General features: G+C 39.5%; 1 protein-coding gene and 1 pseudogene across 1 annotated transcript in view; both read right to left on the reverse strand.

Moving 5' to 3' along the window:
• Cngb3 (cyclic nucleotide gated channel subunit beta 3) overlaps nucleotides 1-24,559 on the reverse strand; it is a 198,120-nt gene that overhangs the window by 37,737 nt on the left and 135,824 nt on the right. The window contains 2 exon segments of the mRNA XM_029561798.1: nucleotides 7,704-7,729; nucleotides 7,732-7,786. Of these exon segments, the coding sequence (XP_029417658.1) occupies nucleotides 7,704-7,729; nucleotides 7,732-7,786 (81 nt within the window).
• LOC115069670 lies at nucleotides 15,412-15,983 on the reverse strand (annotated as a pseudogene).

A 24,559-nucleotide genomic window follows, 5' to 3' on the forward strand; every position in this document is an offset into this window, starting at 1 on the left:
TGGGAAGAAGCCCCAAGATTTCCCAGGGAGTGGATTGAGTAGCTGGGTTGTACTGGATGCAAAGGATCAGGGGGAGTAAAGGTAAGCCTTGGAGCCCCAGAAAGAGGCTGGTGGGTGTTGCAGGACCAGGGAAGTAGAGAGAGGTGAGGGTGGGGCCAGGACCAGAAGTGGTGCTCCTGAAGCCCAAGAAAGGGACTGGGTTGCTCTGGGTGAGAAGGGTCAGGAAGCAGTATTGGTTCCCCAGGTGTCTGGGGCCCCAAGACTAGGAATGGCGCAGGGCTCAAACTAGGAGTATGGAACGGCGAGGCGGGGGGGATGGAAGGGTGAATGTGGCTTAGGGAGTCCCGAGGCGGAGAGCTGCGCTATCGACTTACCCCAAGAGGTCTGAGGATAGTAGGTCCATAGGGCTATTTTACTAAACAACAAATGCATTACAATTGTGAGGTTGGAGTGTAAAGTTAATGGTATTTCATTTCTTAGTTCTTATCCGGGAAATTGAAATTCTCATTTTATCTCCCTATTACTCTCATGAGGAATATAGAGTTTTATTATTTCCACTTTACAGAAAGAAAAATAGGGGCGCAGATTGGCTTAGCTGAGTAAACAACATTCTATGATTCAGAAATTGAAAGCAAAGAAAGTCTAAAAGTCATGCCTCCTAACTGAGCAATGAAAGAGCTGTGTGTAAATTTTGCATTGTGCAAAATATTAAGCAGATAGTCATACTGAAATGTAGATCAAAGTAGAAATCCTCCTATAAATGGATTTTATAGTTATTTATATGATCTTGATGATAGTATCTTGCCTTTGTGTGGTACTTTAAAAGAGCATCAAGGTAGCTGATATTTTTATAACTATTTTAATTCTTGTATTTGTTCTTTCAGAGCATGTTAATTTTTTAGCTAAAAAGCACTTCATAGGTAATAACTAACTTAATTCTTACAAAAATCCTAGTGAGGTCAAGGAGGACAGGTATCTTTTATTTACTTATTTAAAAATTTGAAGTAGATGCTTAGAAAGATAAGTATCAGAGCCAGGCCTGGTGGCACATGCCTTTAGTCCCAGCACTTGGGAGGCAGAGGCAGGCGGATCTCTATGAGTTCAAGGCCATCCTGGTCTCTATAGTGAGTTCCAGGCTAGCAGGGGCTACAGGGAGGCCCTGCCTCAAAAAGACCAAAAAAAAAAAAAAAAAAAAAAGAGAAAGATAAATATCTGAAGCAAAACTGTAAGGTTGGCAGGTGACAGCATTACAACTATCAACACAGGTGTCACCTAACAAATATGCATATGCATACACATTGTTTCTAATAAATCTAGTATCAAGACTGATGTCTTAATAACCAGTGAAATACCTATGAGTAATTTAAAAAATAAGACAAGTCATCTGAAAATTAGTTTTCTAAGAAATGCTCTAGGAAGCAGTGATTAGGCCAGGGTCATACTCCTTTATTTTTACATGAAGTAATTCTCAAGGAACTGGAATGATTTTTCAAAGGCAGTTATTACAACTGACTGGAAGTAGAAGTACACAGGGGTACTTACATGTAGTTCAGCACTTTTCATTGTTTCTTAATGATCATTTCAATAATTTCCCAAAGGGATGGGGCATAATGAATGAACCAAAACTTCCACTATTTCTTGCATATTTTCTGGGTTAATTTAAGCCTTTCCTGCAAGCTTAATTAGCATTCAGATGAAGTAGACATCATTCAGAGAGTAAGGGCTGACAGCAGTAAAAAGTAAGATGGGACGCCTAGCTTTTGTGACTGATTTATGTGCTAACTTAGATAATGTGTTGAAATGCAGGCACTCATGTAGAGAATGCGTTTATAAAATTTAGGATTCCTGAGTGGGAGGCTATTTCCAAAGCGACTGAAGGGGTCATCACGGTCCTTAAGTGTACCACAGCAGAAAAAGAGATGCTACTCACAGTGTAATTTCTGGATCCTTAGCATCTCTAAGAGCTCCTCTAGAGGTGAAATTCTCAAAGCTCCATTCCAGAAATACTGAATAAGAGTCTTTGGAAAGTCTCAGAAACCGGAGCCTTAACAACCTCTATGAGTATTTTCTACACAGCAGCACAGCACCCTCAGAATACTCCCAGACAGTCTGGAAGCCCTCCAAGCTTTCTCTAGGAAGTTCAATCAGGCTCCACGGCAATCCCAGTCCCAAGCTCTGCCTTTACTTCAATTATTTAGGTAACCTCAAGTTGAACATGACTTTTTTTTTTTTTTTTTTTTTTTTTTTTTTTTTTTTGTTGAGGTAGAGTCTCCCTGTAGCCTCAGCTGTCCTGGAACTTGCTATGTAGACCAGACTGGACTGGATCTCCTAGAGATCCACCTGCCTCTGCCCCCCAAGTGCTGGGATTAAAGGCATGCACCACCACGCTTGACCCGAACATGACCTTTTCCCTTCCCCTTTCCTAAAAGTCTCTATAGAGATGATAAGTAGAAACCAAACTGAATTCAGCTGTCAAAAATCTGGTCAAGAAACAGCTTTTATTTCTCTCAATATCTGCTATCATACAAATCTTTTGAGAACAAAAACAAAACAAAAAATAAAAACAAAAATGCAGAAATGTGACTTGCATTTTTTAAAAAATATTTACTTTTATTTTATGTGCATATGTGTATTGCCTGCATAGGTAAGTTCTTCTGTGTTATGCAATGCCCAGGAGGAATGAAGAGGCTGTTGGATCCCCTGCAACTGGAGTTACTGACCGTTTTTACCTGCCATGTGGGTGCTGGGATTTGAACCCGGGTCTCTGCAAGAACAGCCAGTGTTCTTAAGCGCTGAGCCATCTCTCCAGCTCCTTGACTTGAACTCTTTATTGAATTTTATGTGTATGAGTGTTTTGCCTAAGTGTGTGTAAAGTGCACATGTATGCAGTGCCTGTGGAGGCCAGAAAATGGCATTGAATCCCCTGAACTAGTGTTTTGGACAGTTGTTAGCTGTCATGTGGGTGCTAGAAAGTGAACCTGGGTTCTCTACAAGAGCAGCCGGTGCTCTTAACCACTGACCCATCTCTCCAGCCCCTGTAACTTGCATTCCTAGGTCTTCTATCTGTTCTTCCCTCTACTTTTACCTTTCTTCGTTTGTCTTTACTGATCTGTTTTTATTGTTGGGGAATGAATGTGTTATGATGGTAAAATTAGAAATGAGAAAGCTGCATCTCTGCATTTAACTCTCTGTTAAGTGAGTTTGCTTTGCTTAGGGGCACAAGTGCTGGCTGGTTTCTATGTGTTATCTCAATATTCAGCCCCTTCTGCTACTGGAACAAATTGAGTGGCCATTTTGGTGCATTAACGCCATGTCATTCCAATGCACCACTGCCAAAGGGTGCCAAAGGGACCCTTAAATTGTACTGTTTTTTGTTTTTATTATTTTTCAATATAATGAAAATGATTTCATTTTACTAAGAAATTACCTAGATTTAATCTGGATGGCTTTATGTGGGATTGCACATGCTTGGTTTCCAGTATGTCACAATCTTCCTTATTTCTCTTTTATCTTTGAAGACTCCTTCTCAGTTGTCCTTTTTGATTCTTCATCATTGATTTCCTACATACATGTTGGCATTCTTCAAAGTTGGTCTTAGCCTCCTCCTACCATGTCTTGAGCTTCTCTTGAAGTCAGCTTCTGTTGCATTCTAGTTCCCACTTTCCTTCCATTTCATCTCTCATTACACTGATTTCTACCTATAAATTAGTATCTTCATCTGATGCCTTTGAAGTATTTCATAACCCACTTGACGTTGTCTTTTCCCACTATCCCAGTTACTGATTTGCTTCCATTTTTGGATATGACAAGCTGACATTCCTATTGGTTCCTTGCTCCAACTCTTAATCAAAATTTTTTTTTTTTTGCTGGGCATGGTGGTGAATACCTTTAATCCCAGCAGAGGTAGAGGTAGGTGGAACTCTGTGAGATGGAGGTCAGCCTGGTCTACATAGCAGGTTTCAGGCTAGCTGAGGATATAGGCAGACCTTGTATTTTAAAAAAAAATCTTTCTTTTCTTTCTTTCCTTTTTTAAAATTTTATTTGCTAAAGACCATTTTTCTTTAGACTTCACAAAGGTCATACCTAACAAACTGTCAAATCCCATCTCTCCCAATCTCCAGTGTAAATTAAGTACCTCTACTACTAATGTATTCTTCTAGCAACTTCCATTTTCCCTTTATATAACAACACATTTTGCAGTTATGCATTTATTTAATTTCACTTTTGTTACATTTAAAAAAAATTTTAAAATTTAATAACCACATGATTAGAAGAAGCATTTCATTACAGCTTTAACATATTCAGTAACACATTCCAGAGAAAGGATACATCTCTTTCAAAGGTGGCTATAAATTTTTAGGTTCACAGTTGATTTAATACAGTCATACAATATTGAACTCAGTATAAACCCTGTAAGACATTAAATTGAATGAGTTTTTACACTTTAAAGAAGATTTCCATTTCATTTTAAGATATGCTGTTTCCTACATTTTTACTGCTACTAACACATGTTTCCATAATCTCTATGTATCTGATTATTACTAGTCACAGTTGGTTACACTCAGATTCTTAGTACCTGAGTATGGATACAAAGTCATCAGGTAGATTTCACTGGTAATGTTTATTACCTCTACTATTTAACATGAAGCAAATTTAAAAAACATTTTTTAGTAACTACATGATTAGAAGAAGCATTTCATTAAAGCTTTAACATATCCAGTAACACACTCCAGAGCAAGAGTATATCTCTTTCACAAATGGCTGTAAGTTTCTAGGTTCACAGTTGAATTAACACAGTTATACAATATTGAACTCAGTATAAGCCTTGTAAGACATAAAATCGGATGAGTTTTTAACTTTTAAAAAAGATCTCCATTTCATTTTAGAATATATTGTTCCTTGCAGAAAGACTCATCGTTTTTGCTACTAACATTGAGATGTTGGCACATGCATCCCTAATCTGTATGTATCTGATCATTACTAGTCATAATCAGTTGCACTTGGATCCTTGGTGCCTGTGTATGTCTATAAAGTCATTGGGTATATTTCAATGGTAATGTTTATCACCTCTTCCAATTAACATGACGTAAATTTCCATGCTTCCTTCCTCAAATATAGCACTTTTAAATTTGTTCATTTGTGTGTGTGTGTGTGTGTGTGTGTGTATCACATGGAACATCCCAAACCATCTTATTCAACTATACACCCACTTCTCAGTTGGCACCCTCCCATAGCCTCCCTCCCCCTGACTAGAGCCCTTATACTCTGACATCCCTGCTACCGTCTACTGTGTTGTTGGCACCCCTAGCCATTCACAACTACTTGTCCATCTGGTGAATCTAGTCAGTCTATCTAGAGGTATTTGTTTTAGGAAGGTCAGCTGTTCCTCATCTACCAGCAATCAGTTGTCAATATTCCTTTAGATAAGATTGGGGGGTGCTGTTCATTTTCCCAGTTCTTTGCTGGGTTACTATCTGGGAGTCCTTTTGGCCACCCTGGAAAACAACTCAAAAGAAGGTATCTCCTATCTGGCATTGTTGCTTGTTATGTAGCCTTTACCTATACATATGGACTCTTAAAAAATTGTATTGGCCCCTTTAATCTTTGGTTATACTTTCCTTTTGGGTGTTTAAGGCCATACAGTTGGCCTAGATAAACCAATTTATTTTTACTCTTAAGGTCGTTTGAGGATCTGTTCCTCAGGGGTCACAAGGGCTTGGGGGGAGACCCTGGCTCCTTTCTTCTACCAGTCGGCCTATGTGAAGATAAGTCAAAGTTCCTCCTCGACCATCAATGGCTTCGCTTGAAAGCATGGAGGAAATGATTCCTCTCTGTTGACCCTCCTCTTTGTAGACTGGACACTGGTTCAAGTCCATCTCATGGGGTCTTCTCAGCCTCCTTGATCAAGAGGACAGGTGACTCACCACAATTACAGGACGTTTTGAGTGATACTCATAGTCCCCTGGAACTAGTCGACCTAGGATGGCAAGGAGCAAAAACTGTCCTTTATGTCCCTCTGACCAAATTATTATAGGCCTCAAAGTATGTCTCTTAAACATCCAGGAAGGTTCTCTTCTATCAAGCCAATGGTTCTCAGTTGTGGCTGCAATTTAGAATCAGATGGGAACTTACATTTTTAATGTCAATATGTGTATTCCATCACAACCAGTTGAATATTTATGTGTGGCGCCACGACTCCTGAATTCAGATGATTTTGACATGAGCTGTGAGTTGACCACCACAGCACTAGACAGTGAGCCCCTTCCTGGGGGGTAAGGCCATTTTTTTTCTTTTTCACTCATTACCCAATATAGTGCCTGTCTGAGAGTATTCAAAATGCTTGTTGCTTTGTTAAATAAACAATTTTCAAGTCTTACTGTCGTGCTTGACATTCTTCCTGGAACACCCTATCTGCTGTACTCAGGCAGTCTGTTTCTTTTTACCATGTTCAATTTCTTTTCTGACATGCAGTATGAATATCTTCAGGAAGTCTTGCGATTAGCATGGAGAGGCTCTTGCCCTTATATTATGGCCTCTAGCACTGTGTTCACTTTCACATGACTTTGGAATGAAGTGGGTACTTCATTCTGCTGTGAATTTCCCACAGTCTTGGGTCATCCACAGTTTCTTTGTATTGTTCATCTTCTTTTATTTAAAACAATTCTTTCTGTTTAAAATTTTTATGAAAGTATATATTATGTGTTGAATATATCCCCTGTACCTTGCATCCCTTCTTGCACCCCACCCTCTTAGTCTCCTTTGTTCTTTAGGACATGTCTGCTTCTACTCTTGTGTCATTATACATACACAGAATTTAATATTCTATTTTGAAATTTTGATTATCAACTTCACCATTGTGTTAGTTTCTTTAGATATGAAACTCAGAATCATCATACTTTCTCATTTTTGGACATGATCTTGCTGTGTAAAAAAGGTCGGCCCCTGCCGACCTTGAACTTGTGATCCTCCTGCCTCAGCCTCCTGAGTTCTGTGATTATAGGCATGTGCTACCATGTTCTTAATCTTAAGGTAATGATTAGAGGTGGATGTAGTGCTCATGCCTTTAATCTTAGCATGTGGAGACAGAAGTAGAAGTACGCCTACCTCTATGAGTTTTAGGCTGGCTTATTCTACATAACAAGTTCAAGGTCAGCTAGGACTGCATACTGTGACCTATCAATCTGTATAGAAAGATAGGCACAATATTATTCTTGGTGGTAGAATTTTGTTTTTGTGGTTTGTATGCGTATAATGAATATGCATTACTTTTGTATCATCAAATGCACATTAAACATTTAAAAATTTTGGCATTGATTATCTACTAACTGTGTGAACAAAGTAGCAGTAATCAACTGTTTGCCAAAGACACAGAAAGGGTAGAAGCACCTATAGTGTCTATAACTTATCTTTCATTTAAAATATTTAGAATTAATGGGCTTTCATGATTGGTAATTTACACTTATACAAAGTAGATTTTCAGACAACTTACATGTCTATCTTATGCTCTATATATTAAAAATCAATATTATCTTGTTCCATTTTTAACTCCAAGAGTGTGTTATTGCATTACAGAACTATATATCATAATTTTTTATATTATGGAACTCACCCTGGACAGATTTTATTTCAACTACACTCTAGAGCTAGGTCTTAATTCTTCAAATGCATTATTAGCTGTGCACTTGAAAATAGTATGCACTTACCCTTTTGCAGGCAAAGTCACCAGGTAATAAACAATGGATTTCAATTTTAGCAGTATGTCATAAATCATCTGGGTATCACAACCCTATATAAAGAGAAAAATAATTTTATAGACACAGATAAAAGAAAAGTTCCAAATTATTTGAAAAACAATAGAAATAAAGAGTAATTAACATCTCTCTTCATCCCCAAATGCTAATTTACAATGGCTATTTACTTGCCTTGACTCAAAATCTCTAGATAGAGATTCCAATATTGTCATGACAACAGTTTGGAACGTGGTCAGATAAGCTTTGGGGTGAATCTTGTCTCTACCACCTATTATTATGCAATTATGCTCTCAGTTCCCCAAACTGTAAAATAGTTATTAAAAAGCATTTGTGCTGGGTGAGGCAACATACACCTTTAGTCCCAGCACTCGGGAGGCAGAGGCAGGCAGATTTCTGTGAGTTCAAGGCCAGCCTGTAAATGAAACTTTACATAGTGTTTAATTAATGACAGCTATTAATGATTATGATTATTAGTATATTTGAATTAACATAGCCCAAAACATTTGCTAAATGTTTTACTTTTGTATAATACTCTTGATACCATTTCTGATAGTATTTAACTCTTCAAGCTTATGTCTTTCTTCCCCAACATAGTTATTATCCTCTTAATAGTAGAGAAAATGTACATAATAGGCATGAAAGTAGTATCTGCCAAGGATACACCTATTTTCACTTAGTTTAATAGAGTTGGAAATACATCTTATTTGCTAGAATATGTGTCTGTGTGTTGAGTCAAAACATTTTTTATTTTATGTGATGAATATTATGCCTGCATGTGTGTAAATGCACCCATGTTGTGCAATGCCCATGGAGGACAGAAGAGGGCCTCAGATCCCCTGAAATTGGAGCTAAGGATGGTTTTTAGCTACCATGTAGGTGCTGGAATTCAAACCTGGGTCTTCTCCAGGAACAGCCGGTGTTCTTAACTGTTGAGTCATCTCTCCAGCCCAAGTCAAAACATTTATATGATAAGCTAATTAAATAGATGCTTCAGAAATTTCACTTTACATAATGGTTTGGAATCATTTGCTTTCACTAGATGTTTTCTCTTTTTTCCCTCAGAACCAGTGATGTGTAGTGTCTTTTTTGTGTGGTTAGTTGTGCTCATCCCTTGTAGGAGGGGGCCCGTGAGTATCTTCCAGAATACCAGATCTGGTAACTTCTGTACAGGTGCGCTATCATTACGCAGCCAACTTCCCCAAACTGCTAACCTGATATCTGCCACTTGGGCTAGAGACAGATGACGCGATGGTCACACCAATGGACAATACATAGCTCAGACTTAGGGCCAATAAGGGAGGTTCGGGGGGTATAAAGGAAAACCCTTTGTATGCAATAAACGAGCTTGCTGGCAACCTGCTACTGACTAGCATCTCCCGAAGTCTGAGTCATTGATTTCGCACCTACTCATCCCCTGCCCCCCAAGATGGAGGTCTGACCACCACGAAACACAGAACAGTCCCTTAGGAGAATTATAGTTTTGTGGCTAACTAATCATTAAATCAGTAGCAGAGGAGATGCAAGGAAACTGCCCCTAATTTGTAGATAGGATAATCATTCCTTTGGCAATCGCTGATACTGTTTTTTGTAATGGAATTAGTGGCAGGCCGATGACCTAGATCTATATGAGATATTAACCTCCAAGTTGCTTAGTTGATAAGGAAAACTAATCTGAGAAGCATTTTGATGAAGTTGGTGTTAGAATTTTAAAAATTCATTTGAATAAGCATAACTTTCAGTCCTTCAGAATAGAAAAAAAGACCCTTGGCAAAAGGAATACTTTTTTCATTTTCATAATTTATTTTTATTTATTTAGGTTTAAACATCAGGACTTTCAAAAAAAAAAGCTCAGAATTTGCCAGTATTTTACTTCCTCAGGGATATTTTTTAAAAGTAGGCCAATAAGTATTTAAGAGAAGCCCTTGTGAGCAAGGCTCTGTGGGTGCCTTCAGGGGAATTATAGACTAAAGAAAGGAAGTCTAGTTAGGAGGATGCAAAAAAAGAGAAAAGCTGTAACAACGTTTAAAGATAAGCATATCATAAAACATGCTACTAGGGGCTGGAGAGATGGCTCAGTGGTTAAGAGCACTGGCTGCTCTTGTAGAGGACCCAGGTTAGATTCCCAGCACCCACATGGCAGCTAACAACCACCTGTAATTCCTGTCACGAGCCACGACTCTGTCCAGCAGAGCCGAGGAAAGACGACACAGACACCAAGGTGAGGTTCAAGCTTCTTTTTCTCATTCTTCCTTTATTCTCTCTTTCTTCATTCTTTGTTTCTCTTTATTATCTCACCCACTATTCTTATTCTTCTCTATTATTACACACTTCAGCTCTTTATATAGCGTTTCCAACAGCCCTCCCCCCAGCCAGGACCAATCAGGGCACACACACGTGCAGCGGGCAGGCAGAGTGCAGCTCGTTGGCCACGTAGCAAGATCATCAGGCAGGCAGCACCTGTTCGGGCTCACCATGCTTCAGGGAGTTGGAGTAAACAAGCGAGGATCACGAGCCTTGGCAATCAGCCAAGAGTTGAAGTAAACAGCACGAGGTTTGGCAGCCAGCTAGGGCGCCATCTTTGGCTGGCTCGGCCGTGCTCACTCCCCACAATTCCAGTTCTAAGGGATCCAACACTCTCTTCTGATCTTTGCAAGCATTGCACTACATGGGTGAACTTACACACATATAGGCAATACATTCATACACATAAAATTAAAAAAGATAAAGAAATAAAATATTAAATAAGGCATTCCCCTACATGTTCATAGAACTCTTGGGGTGGGGTGAAGTGCGGGTGTCACTTCTGTTTTTCTGGGGATGGGAAGGGAGAGGAGAGGAGAGGAGAGGAGAGGAGAGGAGAGGAGAGGAGAGGAAAAAAAAACGGGAGCCCCTTCCTAGGCCTGAGAGAGAGAGAGAGAGAGAGAGAGAGAGAGAGAGAGAGAATATCAAGGAAGTGCTGACATGGGTAGTAAATTAGTCATTTGAGAATGATTATGATTGTGTTTGCCGAGATGTACATAGGCCTTGAAAGGGGAAGTTAGCCCTTTATTTCTTAGTTATGCAGTTGCACGAAGTACATATTCTTTGCTCCTATGAATATGTTTTTCTTTGTTTACTTGTTTTTTTGTTTTTTTGAGACAGAGTCTCTCCGTAGCCCCAGCTAACCTGGAACTTGCTATGTCGATCAGGTTGGCCTCAGTTTCAGAGATCCATCTGCCTCTACCACCTGGGTGCTGGGATTAAAGGTGTGCACCACTATGTGTAGCCCTTTCTTTTTTTTTTAATGAAGTGTGATTATTTTGTATTTGGTAAAAATTCTCTAAGTAAATGGTTCATGTGCTTCATTTCTTTAAATGCCATCATTTTATAATGTTTCAATTCAGAAATTGGTATTCTGGTCATTCAAAACTCACTTAGGAAAAAAACCACAAACTTTAGATTGATCTTCTCCACTAAGGAAAATTTGTATCTTTGATGTTTTAAAGAAAATCCATTAGAAACATGCTTAGAAAATTTTGAATATATACAGTCATCTCTCTTGCTATCTGTGGAGAATTGGCTCAAGGGCCCCCCACAAACACCAGAATCTGTGGACAATCAAGTTCTGTATGTAAAATAGTGTGATATTTACATAGAATTATTCTCATCCTTCTGTATACTCTAAATTATCTCTATACTACTTATAGCTGTATACCTCACGTTAACTATTTGTAATGCAAAGTAAATGCCATGTAAAGAGTTCTTGTATTGTTTGGGGACTAATGCAAAGGGAAAAAGTCTGTCCATAATAAGTATGAATACATTTATTTTTGATAATATTTTTGATCCAAGGTTATTTGAAGCCATGGATACTGAACACAGATATGAAGACTCCACCTATATGTCTGGAATATTATTACAATAAAGCTATCACTCATTCACATCCACGAAGAAGATTTACATTGTAAATGATCAGAAATACAGTATCTCACAGTGAAACCTTGTAATTATTTTCATGTACAGACTTCTGGTATTAGTTTTTACAATCCTAAGTATTAGCTACGAGTCAAATAAAATTTTCATTACTTGAACAATTCTTATTGGAAGGTACTTTGATGAAAATTCCATCTATATTAAGTTGCATTCATAGAAATTATTAGAGAATTTAAATGCTATTTTCCACTGGCAGTAATTCAAATTACATGTATACACACATACATATACACATACATGTCTGTAGGGGAGTCATGAAATACTTCATGGCTTCAGCATTCATTTGAAATTCAAGTTTAACTTTCTCATACTGGAAGCAGGTCTTAGTCACCCTCGACAGTTTCTAGATCTGGCCTCTTCCCCATTCCTTATAGTGGTAGGTGGGATTATTTGCTTTACATAGCCATTGTTTAGTGGCTTGCCTACTGGATAACTAGATACAATCTACTTGCCTCACCTTACCTCCACATTCCCATGGACTGTGCAGATATACCAGTGACCACCTCAGTTACACTTGACTGCATGGAACTTATACCTGCTTGTTGTAAACCAACCAATTAGAACTCCCTCTGAGACCCCTGCCTACATCTAAAACACCTTGATCCTAGTAAATACTTTGGCCCACAGGTCTTCGTCCCTATGATTTCTCACTTGTTGGTTGGGCAGAAGCTGGAGTACCAGGACAGCACCTTGCTTCCCATTGATTCTCTGGGTTGTGCTGCCTTCTGGCTGGGATATGTAAGTAATAAAGCTGCCTTTATTGTTTCAGGGTTTTTGTTGTGCTTCTTCCTGTATGTTTCATATGATGAACATTCATACAGTTGACTTCTTTCCCAGTGTGCGCGCGCGTGTGTGCGTGCATGCGTGCGTAATAGGAAAGAGGTCTTGATAGCAATAAAATGAACACAGGCTAGACAGAGCCACCATGGTATGCCACCAAGTATGACAAGAACTACGTCAGATGGAAATTAATGATAAGATTTTGAGCATTTACTTGGGGTCAAAGACTATTTCCCCTGTAGATAAAGGGGAACTATTGTTTTCATTACTGAAAAAAGAGAAACAACATAATGTGAATAAAAGAATGCAGATAAAATATTGACCGTTTTTAAATTGAAATATTAAAGAGGGTTTGAAATAAACAACATATATGCTTATATATGTAATTACTCAATGTGGTCTGAGCTAAGGCAAGGTGGGGAATATACATTATAATTTTAATGTATATAATCTTCTATACATTATAAGATTACAAAGAATACTCTATATAAAGACTACCCATCAATGCTTTATGGATAAAAATAAAATTATAAAAATGATACCTATGGGGGCTAGAGAGATGGTTCAGTGGTTTGAGTTGGTTTGAATCCCAGCACCCACATGGTGGCTAACAGCCATCCTTAACTCCAGATCCAGGGGCTCTGATGCCCTCTTCTGTCCTCTGCAGGCATTCCACAGCATGGGAGCAGTTACATATCTGCAGGCATAAAATAAAAATAAATAAATCAAAAAATTAAAAGTTAAAAAGATACATGTAAAGATATCTTCAAAAATCATCTTAGTGGCCCCCTACTGGGGAGGGAGAAGAGAGCTTGTCTCTGAGAACTGAAGAGACTTCAATGTTAATTGTTCTTATTTAAAATGTTAATAAAAGTAAGAATTTCTCAAGCTGTGGAGACATATATCACACATTTCCTCTTCAGCTCATCAGGTGAGCTCACTGGAAGAAAGCACTAATAAAGGAGACCAAATCAATGGGAAAGTGTCAGACCAGCCTAGGAGATAAGCCCTAAAACAGATAAGCAGACTATTAGGGTTCTTTTCAGCAGGAAGACACACAGCACTGACATTAATAGTTGCCAGTGCCTTGTTTGGATTTTCTCAAAGAGCATTTGGACTATTCTAAATATGACTTTCTATTAACACACTTGGATAGAACATGGATCAGATCACTGAATATAGAAGCTGAACATAGTAAATATCTAGAATTTGTTTCACCAACTAAGCAGTGCTAGCTCTGAAAACTTGCTTTATAGACAGGTGCCACTGGCTCTGGCACCTGTGACAGCACTTAATGCTGGATAGCTTTAGTGTCAACTTGACACACCTGGGTTGAGGGAGCCTCAATGGGGAATTGCTTCTGTTGGACTGGCCTGTGGCCATGTCTGAAGGGCATCTTCTTGATGAGTGATGTGAGAGGGCCAAGCCCACTGTGGGTGGTACCACCCCTGGGAAGGTGGGCCTGTGTTGCATAAGAAAAGCAGGCTGAGCAGGGGCCAGGGGAGCAAGCTAGTAAGCAGCATTCCTCCATGGCCTGTGCTCCAACTCCTGCCTCCAGGTTCCTGCCCTGAGTTCCTACCTTGGGCTCCCGGATGAACTGTGACTCGAGATATGTAAGCTAAATAAACCCCTTTCTCCCCGAGTTGGTAGTGATCAGAGTATTTTGTCACAGCAATGAAGAACAAACTAAGATGGCACCCAACACTTCCTGTCTGGATTTAGGCTTAGGGAAATGATGCTCACCAGATTGAGTCAGTTTATTTTATGACATGTTTGGGAACTACTAACCCCCCCCCCAAGGTGATTTTTTTCCATTTATTTATTTATTTATTTATTTATATTTGTGTGTCTACATGTGTGTGCTACAGTGCATGTGCAAAGGTCACAGGATAACTTGCAGGAGTGAATATTCTTCTGCCATGCAGAGCCCGAGGATTGAACTCAGGTCCTTAATCTTGGCCGGAAGCTCCTTGAGCTATGTTGACAGCTCCTACAGTGATTGTTTTTCTCTAAATATACTTTGCTCTATTATCCTATGATTCAAAAGAACTTTTTTCTTTTTCTGTGTAACTTAGCTTTATTTCTTTGATAGAAGTCATTAGGTTGTTTTCAGATTTACAAAAAGTCAGAGAGCAGCCACTGTCATAAATTTCTCCTTTTTTTTGTGTGCTCAAATTCAGTTTCTTAAAGTTATGTGGCAAACTTGGCAGCAGTACGAAGTTTCTGGCAATGACCATGAGATGTATTAGACATGAGCTTATAGTTTATAGATGAGGTGCATGCTCATTCATAAACTCACTGCCCTTCATCACCAAGTGACAAACTGCCTAAATTCATCTATTCTCTATAGTTTAGGGATTTGTAAAAAAAATAATCCATAGGTTCAAAAACTTCTCTCATAATGCTAAGAGCATAATAGTATATTAAAGTCATATATGTTTACTCCAGGTTTCAAAACAAGCATTTGACAGTTTGTGCTTTCTTGTTTATGCTTATTGATAATTATAGTTCAGAGACCTGTTTCCAAAGGCAAGAACCATCATTGAGTCCCCAGTATAGTGTCCATGGAATTAGAGGACAGAAGAGCCAGGAGGATGCTTCTTTTGACCTTTAAAATCAAAACGCTTTTTTTCTTTAGTGGGATTTTTTTTTTTTTCTGTATAGCTCAGGGCACTGTTTACTTAATACCTTACAATTTCCATCCACCTTGCAGTAGACAGAAGTTCAGGCTTATTTCAGTGTATTACTGGGCAGCAAATGGAGGATAGCTTCTCTGCCTAAGACAAATATTTAGTGGATCTGAAAGCAAAAACTCAGGGTTTGAGGTACCAAGTTGTTCTCCACTGGATACAAGTTTAGACGTGGAGCTCTAACTTTACTGCTGGAAAATGTCACGGTGACTTTGTTTTTAGTTTCTGTTTTTTAGACTGTGCAAGTGAAGGCTGGTGGCAGGCTCTGTGTGGCTGGCATTCTCTACTTGATGTACTCTGGTGGAATCATTAGTGTAGCCACGTCGACTTTCCCTGAAGGTTCTTTCAATCTTCTGGATCATCTCTTTGAGCTTTTTGTCATACCAGGCACGCCTCTTGTATTTTCTTGCAGCATCTTCGGAAAGCAGTGGGCATTAGTGATCACGGATACTGCCACCGTGCCCTTCACCCCAACATAGATTCATCAGATTCAATTGCCCATTTCCTTGATTCCACAAGATTTTGAGTATAATTGTACTGGTTAAACAGCTTATGATGCTCACTGAGTGGAGTCCAAGACAGCCTGCACCTTCTCTCCCCTGACATTCTTGTCAGCACAGAACTGGTGCAGGAGGATGCGGATGAGACCTGCCAGGGTACTCTTAGAGTGCTCATGGGAACAAACAGAGGAACTGGCCCTAGCTGCTTGCACGACAGCCACACTTTCACACTCAAAACCTTGAAGAGAAACCTCTGGCAAGGCTATCATCTCACCCACCTCCTGCAGCATAGTGGCTCTCTGCATAGGTCTGGCCCAAATATGCAAGAGTTCCTGTCTAAGCATCAACACGACTGTTATATTAATGCATTATGATTATATTAACTTTTACTATTTTGGTTATTTGTTTAACTCTTTCAACTCCCTTATGAGGCTGCGCATTAATCTTGTGTTTTCTTTAGATGAAGACTTAGAGTCTCAGGCCTATTCACTTCCCCTTAGGTCACCCACATAGCAGGTCTCACTCCTGAGCACCTTTAGGTCCGTGTGTGTATTATTCGCTCCTTTTTCCCAAGGTCTCACCAAGGCTTGGGACATGCAAGATATTAAATAAACATGGGTTGATGTATGAAATAACCAGTAGAAATTGTTTCATTTTAGACAATGAGTAATTCAGTGCTGTCTAAAACTTGTATTAAATAAGGGTGTAAATATTCTGGAGATTTGAATTGAGTTGAGGGAAATCCCATTTTACTCAAAATATTATATAACTGGTGGGTGTTATGTCCAGGAAATGTTTTTTATTTATTGTTTTAATTTTATGTGTATTATTATATTGCCTGCATGTATGTAAGTGCACCTGTGTTACACAGTGCCTGTGGAGGTCAGAACATGGTGCCAGGTTCCCTGGAACTGTAGTTATGGATGGTTGTTAGCTACCATGTAGGTACTGGGAGCTGAACCTAGGTCTTCTGTAAGAGCAGCCAGTGTTCTTAACCACTGAACCATCTCTCCAGTCCCAGAAAACTTTTTTTTTTTTAACAACCATAAACTCTGGACATAATGGTGAAGTTGATAAAATTTATCTTTAGAATGCATATATTTTTAGACTTATAGGACTTATCGATTTTTAGGCTCTTGTTTTTTTCTTTCTTTGAAACAGAATTTAAGATATTACTAAGCAATTTATAATTCACTCAGATTTTAAGTCATCGTTAAGTACAAGGAAGGGTCTTCAGGGCTTTTTCCAGCTCAGTTTTGTTTACTGTAAAAGAAAATGTTTGTTGTATCTTAAACTACATTCCCATTAAAAATGGAAATGATGAGGGAATTCTGCATCCTGGTACTCTGTCTTGCCCGTCACTAGGCCTGTGATGCTGCTATTCGGTAGCTAGCTGTCAGGAACAGCAAGGTAGAATGTGATAAATGATTTATAAGGTAACATGGCAATCACAGTCTATCAATACTGAATCTTAAATCCCACCAGACCCAGACCAACACTCAACATTTGTAAACCCTAGCTACAGTCTTCATCAGTTTTCTTTGAAAACTGACAAAAATTCTATCTTTCCAGAAACTTTACATAGTCAAAGTGAGAAGTTCTCAGTTGGATGGAAACCTGAGGGTGAGTCTAATTCCTCTTTCAAGGTTGAAGCAAAGGCCACATAAAATGGAACAGAACACAACAAAACAGAACAAAACAACAAGACAAAACTTGGCTTTAGGAGTGTGTGAAATTACCCCATGACTGCATCTGTTTTGTTTCTCAGTAATAGTAATAGCTGTAATTTCCTAAATGTCAAATAGTGACATAGAGATTACATGTTCAAATCAGTTAATCACCACACAGCTATGTACCTTATATTTATTTGGAGTCTCTTTGCCCTCTTGGGGGCCCTGAAGAGAAGAGCTAATGTGAGTGCAGTAACTGGAGGTGCCCCCTACTGCCTAACTCATGCCTTACTCAGAGAAACTGCTCAGGATACGCAGTAGAGTGGGATTTATCTAGGTTAAAAGCTCACTGTTCAAATACTTTGGAAAACCTAGCAGCAGCACCTCGTGACTGCTGCTGTAGCCAAAAAGTTGGTGAAAATGATACATGGCTTCACAGTAGCTCAGATTTCAGGCCCGGGTGAGGAAATGCGTGATGGCATGTCTGAAGAGGATGTCACTGCTAGGGATCTATCTGCTTGTGAGAGGTAGAGTCACTTTGCCTTTCCCGTTCTATTTCTGGCTCAGCCTGTCACTCACATGCAAATGATTCTTCCTGATCTTTCCTACTGCGGAAGCCACAGATTTTCCAGAAGCCATTTCCCACGTAATCACTGTGACTTACAGGTCACAGCATGGCGTCCTGTACGGGATTGGGTCTGTACTTCTATTGGGGCAACAAATGGTCAGACATACTGTGTTTTCCTGGACAGGCAGGAGATAGATACATTTTAATTTTGGTGTCTCAGGATCTGGCTGGCTCTGTGGGGCCTGGAGCTCATTCTGCCCTGAAACAATGAGATTCTAACGCTAGCCACTAGGTGGCAGAGCAGAGCTTTTCTTGAATTTCATTTCTGGTGATTTGGTGGGAAAGGGAAAGTGTTTCCATGTCATTTAATTTGATAAAATATATTTAAAAATTAAAATCAGAATAATAAGTCATCATAAAGAAAGGAAAATTGCTCAATATAATTACTTTAGTACTCAAGCTTGGGCCTATAATAACACAAAATCTTCAAGAACAGGAACCATTTTTTTTTTTCCTGTCTTTTTGAGACAGAGTCTCCCTAGAGCCACAGCTGGCCTGAAACTCACTATGTAGACTACTCTGGCCTTGATCTCACAGATATCCTCCTGCCTCTGCCTCCCAAATGCTGGGATTAAAAGTGTGCAGCACCATGCCTGGCCTTGGCAATTCATCTTCAAGATATTTCAAAATGCTGATAGTTCCATGTCAAAGTAGCAAGTCCTGTCAATTAATCACAAATGACTGAAGAAAAGTTTTATGAGAACCTTTGATCCTAATTCTTCCTGCTTTGATAAGAGGGAAAAAATGAGATTCTGGGTTTGTTTGTTTGTTTGGAGACAGGGTCTCAAGTATCATAGGTTAGCTTAAAACTCAGTATGTAGTTGAGGCTGGCCTTGAACTTCTGACCTCCCTAGTGCTGGGATTACAGACACACACTACCCTGCCTGAACCAGAGTCTTCATAGTAAGAAGATAGAAAAACTGTGTGATTATGTCTCCAACATAATCTCTGATGTGCCAAGTCCAAGTGTAAAAACTGCCAAGGAAGGATCACTTTAAAGCTACTGTGAAACTTCTCCTAGTTCCTTACTGCTATTGTTTGTATATAAAATGTACCTAAGATGGGCATGTTGGCACATGCCTTTGATCCCAGACTCAGGAGGCACAGGCTGGCGATCTCTGTGAGTTCAAGGTCAGCCTGGTCCACATACTAAGTTCCAGGCCAGCTGGGACTACTGGCCCAGGGGAGACCCTGTTGCAAAAATACCATATATACACACACCTAAAGGCCCCTGTGTTCAAAATTTGGCCCCAGATGATAAAGAGGTTGTGGAGCTTGTGGACCCTTTAGAAAGGAGGACTAATGGAAGGAAGTTAGATTACCCAGGATGTGTTTTTGAAGGGGTTATTAGGACCCAAGACCTACTTTTCCATTTCTCTGTTTCCTAGCCACCACAGGGTGATCAACCTCCATTCCTAAGTGTTCCCACCATGATGTACTGTGCTGACACAGGCTCAAAACAACAGGGTGAAACAACCATAGGCTGAAACCTCTAAAACCAGGAAGCAAACATAAGCCTTTCCTCCTTTTGAGTTGATTAACTCAGTGACAGAAAATTGGCTGATCATCCTATCAGGCTGGTGATGAACCAAGATATATCATTACACAGTGGTTGAGTTCAGACTGGCATAGAAACCTACCCTCAAATTCTGTTCCATTGTTTAGCTATGTTGTTTGCCCTTTCTGTAAAATGGAGATAGTAAGTAATCTTTTTTTTTCAGTAGTGTATTAGTTTGCTACAACTGCCATAATAAAATACAACAGATTGTGTCGTTTAAACAACAAAATCCTTTTCTGACAGTTTTGGAGGCTGGAAGCTCACAGCCAAGATGTCTGTAAGTTTGGTTTCTTTTGAGGTCTATCTCTTTGGTTTGTAGATGGCTGCTTTCTTTCTGTGTCTTCAAAAGATCTGTCCTCTGCACCCATCTTCCTGGTGTCATTATGTACCCTGCTGTGACACTGAATCATGATCTACCCAATGGACCTCCCTTTAGCTTAATTACTTCTTTAAAGGCCTCATATCAGAGTGTGGTCATATACTGAGGAACAGAGGATTAGAGCTTTAACTTTTGAATTGGGGAGGACATAATTCAGGTTACAATAAGAGTTTCTGTGAGAATTAATTGGGAGAAATGATGAAGTAGTTAGTCCTCTGTGGCACATCTCTGGAGTTCAACAAGCAGCAGCTTAGTTATTTTATTTTCCTGAGGACACATCTACTTATTTTAAGATCCAGGGTAAATTTGTTTTTCATTACCTTTGACAGATTCATCCCACACATACCTGAGTGCTTCAGGGGCAGGAAAGATTAGGTGGACCAAGGGCTAAAGTGGCAGTATTGTTGGAATTAAAGGATTATGGAGGACCTTCCTGTGATAGTGCTATTGACCTGTCAATATGATAATATTTCAGGCTGTGGCATTACTTACTGTTGTGTGACTTTTACTGGTTGTCTATTTCTAACCCATCCCCACTAGAAAGGGGAATTACCGATAAAAATAAATGGTTCCATCTTGATGAACCAGTGAATTCAGTTGAGCTACTTACAGGAGCATGGATGAGGGTTATTTATAATCAACTATACTACCTCCAAGTCTCTAGCCTCCCTCTAGCAATTGTTAACTGTTTATGTATTATGGGAAGAGGGTCTGTGTCAGAAACTGTCATTCACTATAGACACTATCACATTTAAGATTGAGTCTTGTTTTCTGAGGGGGCTTTATTCCAATAGAAAGGGAGTTTACAGTTGAGTGTTGTTTGCTGAACAGTCCCTGTCCATAGAACAAACATGAAAACCTCTAACTGTCCTTAAATATACTTTTCCTACAATGCAGTCTTCTTAGAATCTGAAAATTTTCTTTGGAGACCACTTTTCTTTATAAATGGAAGCATAATTTACGTACAATGAAATATGCAGGTTGTTAGGCACAATTGGATTAATTTTGGTAGGCATATGTACTTGTATACTTTCTTCAGGAAGAAACGAAACACTTCACTCATCTCAAAATTTCTGTCGTGCCACTTCCTAGTCCATAGCCTCATCCGTACTCCCCACTAGGAGCAATTGTTGATCTGATTTCTATCTTATTGGACTTAGTCTCTACTAATATTCTTAGCTGGAAGATATTCAAATTTGTTAACATCCTTCTTAAAACATTATACAACATATAATAGACTTGCTGTAGTTCCCATAATAAAAAATTAGGTAAAAATTCATTCAGGATAATCTCATATGATTCATATAGAGCGCAAAATCAGTAAATTTCCTAGGTCTAAAAAATTGTTATAGGACTATATTTAGTCCTACGGGTGCCCGGGACCCTTCTCATTTAAACCTACAGCAAAGGTGTCAGCATGCACAAGACCTGTGCAAACTTAGGCAGACAAAAACCCAGCACAGAACTATGGAAATGAACAGCAAGCCCCAATCTTGGTTGAAGAATTATTAGCAGCTGATTACTGCTGGGTGAGGAATAGCTGATATTCTTGAAGAGAGAGACTCTAGATAAGCTGACTAGACCCTGGTGGATGAACTTGCACCGAGGGACATCTTGGGACATTAACTTTACATAATAGGCCTTAATACAAATGACAGAATGTATGGACTCCAGTTGGGAGGGTGCCAAAGGGGAAGGGGATGTAAAGATGATTTTATGTATAAAATACAGAAAAATTCAATAAAAATTTAAAAAATTGTATAGGACTATTTTTTTAAACATTTGTAACATGAGAAATAAGTTCAGAATTTTATTTTCATACTTGTTGCTGTTTATCTTGTTGGCTTTGATCATTGTTTTAAAATATTTAATTACAATTTTATAATTTATTAATACATTTAAAATGATTCCTTTTTACTATGTGTTATCTGGCAACTTGAACAGCACCATATCTTTTGTATCTTTATCAAGACCTTGATGGAAATCTAGACCAGGACATAATCAAGAGTCTTTGGATATTGACCTGCTTCTTTTAGCCTACAGTGTCAGTGGTTGGCCTAACATTTGGAGTTACTCTGCCTAACCATTCCACCACACAGATCCTGCTTCTAAATCTCTCTCCAATAGTAGCAATCACATACTTTCAAGGCATATGCTTCTCCATGAATTACATCTTTTCTGTATGCATTGGAATTCTAGGTATTCATACTGGTTACCATGGCTTAAAATACATCAATATGCTGACAGGTCTAAACTTATTGTTCTAGCTTGAATCTCCCAGGAATTCAGATTTAGAAATCAAACAGTTTACATGACATTTCCATGCAGGAATTTGTCACCTCAAATTAGCATATTTTAGTTTGGTTTGCTGCTATAATATTATAGACAAAGTAACTTTTATATAACAGAAATTAATTTCTTATCATTCCAAGAGCAGAGAACTCTAATATCAGGGTACCAGCAGGCTTGATGTCTACTGAGGACTTCTTTTTTTCTTTTTTTCCAAGATGGCCTCTGGAAGGGAGGAACTCTTCATAGTCACATGGCAAGAGAGCATTCCTTTAATTTCTAGCACTAATGAGAGTGCCTGTCACATTCTGGAGATGTGCAGCTGTTTCCTCTGAATTCGAATAGTCCTTCCTTGAGGCATGAGGGAGGCTCATTAGATTCAGGAAGGTAGTGATACCTTGGAGGGTCACAAAACTGAAGAGACCTTGGATGCTCAGAAAGTTACAAGATCCACAGGGTCCCTCTGTAAGGTTATGTGAACAGTAAGTAACTTCTGGGAAGAGGATTTGTTGAAAGTTGAACAGGAACTAGTGTCTGAGTCATCACTGATGCTAGCATGGGTTTTGTTTTGTTTTTTTTCATTGATGCAGCTGCCTTCGAGTCACCCATGCTTCTGTAAGTAACTTCCTACCTATGCTCTGGTAAGGAAGTCTGATAAACTCACTGGTTCACTCAGCTAGACTTGGGTGGAATGATTTCTTTGGTCTGTCACCATTGCCTTGTCTGAAGTAAACAGAAATCTGTTTATGCCTCCCCAGGAAAAGCTACACAACAAAAGGACAGAGGTTTATGACTTAATCACTATTAGGGTTTCAAACTGCAGCAGCCCTCCCCATCTCCAACAAGGTCTCACAGACTTCAGATTTCTCAAGCCCCTGAGAAAAGGGAACTGAGTTGATAAGCACCTTGGTCTTTGAAGTCAAGAGAAGCAGACTTTTCTCCACTGTTTGGCCAACACAGCAGGCTTCCCCTTTGATCTCTAAAGAGAACAGGTTTTAACAATCTCGCTCTCCCACTCCCCCCACCCCCCAACTTAAAAAAATACATCTTCCCACCTTCTGCAGGAAGCAGAGGCCTCCCCCTTTAAAAGACCCCAGCTCATGACCCAGGCAGACATTTTCCCTGCCCAGAAGGGAATCTGTACCATGTGTTCCTTAGCTAATAAACTCTATTCTGATGGAGTTTTATCTGTGTCCTGCTGCTTTTTCCTGATCAACTCTATCTGTTCATTCTCTAGCTACTTTTTAACCTATCAGATGGTGCCAAAACCCAGTTCTTACTACAAGGGACCTGCCTGGACTTCTCCAATGCCACTAACTTGGCTTTCAGGCATACTCCCACCCTTCTTTTCTCTCTGTCCTCCTCTCCCCAGCTCTCTGCTTTGCTTTCACCTCTTTCTGGTTCTCCTCACTAGGGAACACACTTTGCCTTGCCTGTGTCTTCTTTTGATCTCCTTTCTCATTGATTTTCATCAATCCTGGACAGCACTGTCGTCTCCATGATGGACCTGCTTCATCTGTTAGCTACCTCGGTTCTCCCGCCCTGCTCACCACCAGCATCTCGCCCCCTCCCCCCTCCCTTTGCCATAGGCCTGGAAGGTCTGCTGTCTTCCATCATTTCTTCCTATCTTTGTCCTCTTCCACTGCCTTTCTTCCTCACTTTATTTGGGATGATTTCTGATACTGTTCAATCCAACACATGCAAATGCTCTAGATCCTTCTCCTCTCCCTCCCCATCCCATACTAAAGCTTTCTACTCCCTGCCTATACCTGCCAGCCTGCCAAGTGTCTGACCTCCCATGCAGGCTTTAAACTGCATGGCCCTAAGGTTTCTTTTTCCTTCCTGCTATTCGCCCCCTCCAGGCAGCTGCCAAGATTGCCAGCTTGCCTGCCCTGGGGATTTTTTTCTCTAACATTCTAATGAAATGATAAGTTTCCAGCTGGGCCCATTCTTAAATTCTCTTATAAATATGGCTAAGAACTCTTTAGGTGACCCTTTCTCCCATTTTGGCCCAACTAGCCTAAACCGGCTGGACAACTTTGCTGGAGCATTTAAAGAATTTCAGGCGGCTTAACCTATTGACAAACAAAAAACGTTTTAAAAGCCTTTTTTTCCTCCTAAACTTTTTCTCAGGCAAAGGGGCTCGAAATTTTGATCTTAGGCCCCCTTGGTCATCAAGCAACTGGTGCTCAGGTGCCTACTTTTCTAACTAGACCTAACCATTTTAAATTTCACTATACATAAAAAATCACAGACACTGCTCGGGAGAGTCATATGCTTTCAGACCAACACCCATTGATTCATATGCCCTGTTCCTTCTGCAGCCCTCATGAGTTTCTTTT

Source organism: Nannospalax galili, unplaced genomic scaffold, assembly GCF_000622305.1.
Source record: "Nannospalax galili isolate Female #2095 unplaced genomic scaffold, S.galili_v1.0 scaffold934, whole genome shotgun sequence".
Classification (NCBI taxonomy): domain Eukaryota; kingdom Metazoa; phylum Chordata; class Mammalia; order Rodentia; family Spalacidae; genus Nannospalax; species Nannospalax galili.